This window comes from Corvus brachyrhynchos, unplaced genomic scaffold (genome assembly GCF_000691975.1).
Source record: "Corvus brachyrhynchos isolate BGI_N302 unplaced genomic scaffold, ASM69197v1 scaffold305, whole genome shotgun sequence".
Taxonomy (NCBI): domain Eukaryota; kingdom Metazoa; phylum Chordata; class Aves; order Passeriformes; family Corvidae; genus Corvus; species Corvus brachyrhynchos.
The window spans coordinates 633,484-639,305 of record NW_008239284.1 but is presented as its reverse complement, the minus strand read 5'-3'; the positions used below and the strand labels follow the sequence as shown (position 1 = coordinate 639,305).

General features: G+C 45.9%; 1 protein-coding gene across 2 annotated transcripts in view; it reads right to left on the bottom strand.

Moving 5' to 3' along the window:
• Positions 1 to 5,822, bottom strand: part of PNPLA7 (patatin like phospholipase domain containing 7) — a 118,679-nt gene that overhangs the window by 108,332 nt on the left and 4,525 nt on the right. For both annotated transcript variants that reach the window (XM_017740325.1, XM_017740326.1), the window contains exons 3-8: positions 5,589 to 5,676; positions 4,942 to 5,024; positions 2,984 to 3,072; positions 2,502 to 2,642; positions 1,056 to 1,215; positions 17 to 97 (exon numbers count right to left, since the gene is read on the bottom strand). In XM_017740325.1, the coding sequence (XP_017595814.1) occupies positions 17 to 97; positions 1,056 to 1,215; positions 2,502 to 2,642; positions 2,984 to 3,072; positions 4,942 to 5,024; positions 5,589 to 5,676 (642 nt within the window). The remainder of the gene's footprint in view (positions 1 to 16; positions 98 to 1,055; positions 1,216 to 2,501; positions 2,643 to 2,983; positions 3,073 to 4,941; positions 5,025 to 5,588; positions 5,677 to 5,822) is intronic.

Sequence of the window (5,822 nt, the reverse complement as noted above, 5' to 3'; positions counted from 1 at the left end):
ACCTCCCAGGACTCACCGTGATGACATCAAGGATGCTCAGAAGGCTGTGGACACTGTCTCCTGCCAGCACCTCCTTCACCACCACCTCTGTTCCATCCTGCAAGCACACACACAGCATCACTGCAGGCTCACAGCTGCATTTTGGCACATTTGGAGCATTTCAAAAAGCTTGGATGCTTCTCTTCTCTCTGCTCTGATGGAAATGTGCTAATTCCAACCACAGAGTTTTCAACCATTGTTCTAAAAGTGATAAATTAAAAGAAACTACAAGCCAGTTTTGTCCAGGGATATTGTGACCTGCTTGTCTTTGCTATGTAACCGCCAACAAAACAAAGCTTCCTTCACCCAGAGGCAGATTGAGCTCCCTTTATTGAGGGGTTACCTGTCAAGAGGTTGTACAAAACAGGAGCAGCAAAATATAAAAATACACAGAAAGCAGCGAATTTGATATAGTTTCCAAGCCCACTTAACTTTTAGAATTGGAAAACTGTTCACATCCTAAAGTTAAACTCAAAGTTCAGTCAGGAAGAAGGTAAAAACTAAAAATTTAACTTGGCAGAAGGGTCACAAGGGCTGGTGCTCAACATTTTAAGACTCACATGGAAAACAAGCCATCATTTTTTCTCCCCTGTCGACCCAAAAGTGAATCTGACTCTTCCACCTCCCAGACAAAGCCCCTGACTCCTGCTGGACTATTCTGAGGTGAGCTTGGTCTCTCCTGTGCTCAAAAACTTTCTGTAACAACCTTTCCAAAGGTGAATGTTTCCAAGCCCACCTTGCACCCTGTCCTCCCTCAATAACTTCTGCATCTCCTGTGTGAGGATATTTCCAGCTGCCTCATCAGCTTTGTGTTTGCTCTCTCATCTGAGACACGAGGGACCAGAGCTACAAACCTTGATCTTTACAAATACCACAGCCCCGAAGAGCTGGGATTAATCCCTCCTAAACCACTGTGATTCACGTGTCTAAGTTTAATCAATGCCTAATGATTCATGCCAGCCTATCTGCTGTGCCAACAGATTTCTCTCAGGAAGTGCAGAGCAGTGGGTTCTTACACTTTCTTGGATGCAGACTTCCAGCTTTCCATCCTGCACCACGTAGATGCTGTTGTCCAGCTGCCCGGGACGGAAGATGTACTCGCCCTCGTGCAGCTGCACAAAGAACATGTGCTTGCACAGCTCCAGGAACAGGGGCTTCTCAAAGTGCCCAAGGACCCTGCAGCAAAGAAAATGCAAAGGGAAAACCTAAAATTGGCACAGTCCTTGGAAAATCCTTCCTAAATTAGCAAAGCCACAGGCACGAGGAGCAGAGGAAGCCCAGAGGAGCAGCTGCAGGGAAGGAGCCTCAAAGAGCTCCCCAAAATGAAGGTGCAAGAGCAGCATGAAACACGGAACTGTAAATGCTGGGGCTCCTTTGGAGGAGCACTCCAAGGAATGCAGGCTCAGAGGGAAGTGCAGCCAAACTTCCTCCAGCAAACACCAGCATGGCCTTCGGAGGGGAATAAGAATAAAAAGCTGCCAGACTCTCACACTCCATGAGAAAAGTTACCCCATGAAACTTCCCCTTTTAGTGCAGCTGCCCTGCCCATGGAAGCAGGACACTGAAAACACAGGGAAAAGCTCCTGTCATCTGCATGCAATTGTAAGTTTGGAATACTTCATCTCCTGCAGGTAACGTGCACCTGGACTCCAGTCAGTCACTGCCAGGCAGAGAGAAATATGGGTCTTACACCTGATCACTCTTCAGAGAGCTCCAACAGCTCACATTTATCAGGATCAATCCATCAAATCCTACTGCAATGTCAATTAGTCACAGGAGATCATAATTCCACAGCAGCAAGTTCAGATGACTTAAATAGCATTTTTATTTGAGAATGTATGACCTTCAGGACTAAATTATATCACAGCTGGGAGGAAAAAAGAACATCCACAAGCAAAACCAAAATTACAGATTGGAAGATCTCCTCCTCTTTGCTGTGTCAGCAAATTAACCCCTTGTTGAAGGGGCACAAAGCCCATCCCTTCTTCTTAAGTCTGCCAAAGAGCTGTGGGGATTACGTTGACTTTGATTTATTTGCAACCTTTTCAGATAGAGAAGTAAAAGATTCTGCAGCCCAGGGAGCTGTCAATATGGTCTCCAATTAACATTTACCAATTATGATGCCTTTCTGTATAAAAAAATTGTCTGATAAAGCCTAAACAGAAGTTTTAAGATGCACTCAATCTGTTCATGTTAGAACACCTTCATTAGCACTACTCCCAAACTGAAGCAACTAACCTACTTCCTTTTTTTCCCCCCAAACTCAACTATTTTCTTAACGTTTCTAAAAAATTCAAAGTCATTTATTCTGTCCTCATGCTCAGATGAATTTCAGTCAGCTCCCTCAGGATTCTGACCATGCAATCATAAAACCTGAGATTTGACACAAACTGTCAAATATTTACATCACTTGAACATCCATCAAAACCCAACTCTAAACTTCTCTTTCCATCTAACATTACCTGACATTTTTAAGCATGTACAGCACTTCTGATGGCAAATGGGAATTCTTGACATCAAATTCAGTCAGATCTGCCTCTAGCAAAGAGGGAGGAGGTTCTTTCCTCTGCAGAGTTGGACATTCCTTCTTAATACGCAGAATCCTACAAAGGAAAACGTAAGTTCAGGATGTTCCCTCATTTGTACTAATAGGGAATATTAAATTTGTATGAATAGGAAATGTTAAATAAGTAGATAGTAAACACTAAAATTCACCATCCCAAGTCACACATTATCAGTTAGCTGAAACATTCCACCCCCCTGCTCTTCCTCACCAAAACCATCCCAGTTCAGCAAATTTCCCAGCTGATCCACAGCTGACAGAACTGGGAAAAACCAACAGCTACAGAAGAGTGCTCTGCTAGGGGTAAGTTCCACACCACAAACAAAAGCCCCAAACCAGCCTCCACGACACGAATTTTCCCCTTCCCAAAATCCCAAGTACCTTTTAGCCAGAGATAAAACCTTTGCCCGTTTCCGCATCCTTTGGCGAGGGACAGTGTTCCCAACCAGAGAGTTTGGAAGAGTTGTAACCTAGGAGGAAATAACAGAAACAAAAACAGTCACAAAAACCCAAAACCAAAAAAAAACCCAACCCACTAATTCCAACCCTGCTGAGGCACCAACACATTTACCAGCCATTAGAGTGTGAGCAGAGGGAAGAGCTCATGTAAGACCTTGGAGGATTGGAAGAACTACTTCAGGATCATTTCCTTTCTATAAAGCAAGTAGAGTGTATTTTGATTTTACTCATCAACTACTACAGTGCTAATGGATGGTAGAGGGGAAAGATTCTTAGCTGTGGTTCTCATCCAGGAACACTCAACATCAGGAAGAGGAGTAAGGCACTGATCTCTGCTCCCTGGGACAGGGACAGGACCCAGGGAGTGGCTGGAGCTGGGCCAGGGCAGGTTTAGGTTGGAGGGCAGGGAAAGGTTCTTCCCCCAGAGGGTGCTGGGCACTGCCCAGGCTCCCCAGGGAATGGGCACGGCCCCGAGGCTGCCAGAGCTCCAGGAGCGTTTGGACAGCGCTGCCAGGGATGCCCAGGGTGGGGCTGTTGGGGGGTCTGTGCAGGGCCAGGGGTTGGACTGGATGATCCTTGGGGTCCCTTCCCACGGAGGATATTCCAGGATTCTATCTGGCTGCGATGGTGACAAACCAAAGCTTTTCCTTGCTTTTCCTAGTTCCCAGGTGCCACCCACTGGAGAAACTCCACAACTGCTACACCAAGAAAGCCCCTCATTAGTAACTTCCAAAACATTCCCAGTTCTCCATTTGTTACCCAAAGAGCTGAATCTCTAAAAAGTTTCTATCACAAAAGGAATCTTTAATTAGTTTGGAGGGAGTAAAATCTTGGTATGTTATCAAAAAATCCATGAAGCACAACCCACAGCAGTGTGGGTGTAATGTTCTGCGCCTTACTCAGGAAGAACAGCAAAAGGCAAGGTCTAAAACCCAAACAAAAAACTACCTGAAATTATTTTCCCATGTGGAATTCTAAGCATTCTTACTTATGTGAGTTACATATAAACAGCTTGGTGAAAAATCATCCAAATTATGAAGTTGCACATGAAAATTATGAAGAATATCAAAATTATGAAGTTGCACACATAAGATTTCCTCTCATTGAGGGTTTTTTTGGCCAAGTTCTACTTAAAGGCTGACCTGCCATGCAAGATTGAGGGAGTAACCACCTCCTCCTCAATGAAACAGAGCTCTAGAACTGAATATTGAACCTACCAGAGTCTAATTAAGTCCAAGTGTTTGAATTCACCTCAATGAAGTGTGGGAGGCAGAGGCTGGGGCAGTTCACAGGAGGAAGTGCTCCTCCACACAGGGTGACTAAGGATGGTTACTTCCTTGTACCTTACTTTTCTGCAGATGTTGGTTTGCAGTGAGTGCACACCTGACTTGGCAGGACAGGAAAAGCCAGGACCCCGTGAGGGTGGGCAGGCCCTGGCACAGGGTGCCCAGAGCAGCTGGGGCTGCCCCTGGATCCCTGGCAGTGTCCAAGGCCAGGCTGGACATTGGGGCTTGGAGCAGCCTGGGACAGTGGGAGGTGTCCCTGCCCATGGCAGGGGTGGCACTGGGTGGGCTTTAAGGTTCCTTCCAACCCAAACCAGTCTGGGATTATGGGATATTGAAACAATTATCAACTCCCAACAGGAGTTAGATATTCACTGATTTATTACTACCCTCATTGACTGCGAATACTTTTCAAAGAGGAAAGGTTTGGCCAGAAGGAGAAGCTACTGCTGCTCCATCAGCAATCCAGTCAGTATTCCAGGAACATCCACAAAATCCCAGTGAGATCTGATAGGCTGAAAGCCCTGGGCCAGGCTCAGCAAGTCAAGTATTGCAAACTTTACACCTCCTAAACTGGATTTTGCCAGGTGCCCTCACCTTCCTCATGATCTTCCTCCCGTAGAACATGACTTTGTCCCTCTTGCGAAACCTGTACTGAGGCACGTGTGGCTGAAGTTGTTCTGGAACACAGAAGCAGCACATCAGAAACCACCTTTAGCAGCTGGGGGAGAACACCTGAGCACAGCTCGGTGACTTTGCTGCCTCCAGAACAGCTCAGGGCAGCGTTTGGAACTTAAACCTCCCTGGGATCCCTCATTCCCCAGCTCTGGCCAAGCCCCACCAAGGCAGGGCTGGCTTGGGGTTCTACCTTAGCCCTGGAGGAGACAAAGGGCTCTCCACACAGACAGAAGGAGTGGGTAGTTTTAATCTCCTCAGGGAAACCTCTAATTCAATCCTTTCTCCTTACTGTGACAGTGAAATCACAGCAGGGCTGAAACCATTTGCATAATTCACAGAGGCTGATACTGCTCAGACACCAAAGAAATAAAACCCTGCAGGTCCTGCATGGACAGCTCTGGGTTCAGACCTGGGCAAGTGAAGCAACACAAGTTCTTCACCCTTTAAAGCTGTTGTCCTGCAAGAACCACACCCCTACAGCAAACAGCTACCGCAGAAAATTACAAAAAGACTCAAGACTGATGGGAAAACTGGTTTGAAAACTTACATGGTTCTCAAGTACTTACTAGACTGTCTCACTCTTCTGTACACGACAAACACAACAACTGCTATAAGCAGCAGTGCAACTGCAGCTCCAATTGCAATTCCAGTCAGCTGGGAGGGGAATTCAGGGAGAAAGAAGTTAATAATTTTCAGCTTCAGAAGCTACTCTGTACTTTTTGCAGGGCTGAAGAACACTCAGCTCAGTGAGATGTCTAAAAGTCAAGCACATTCATAAATACTTAATTTTTAATTCAAAC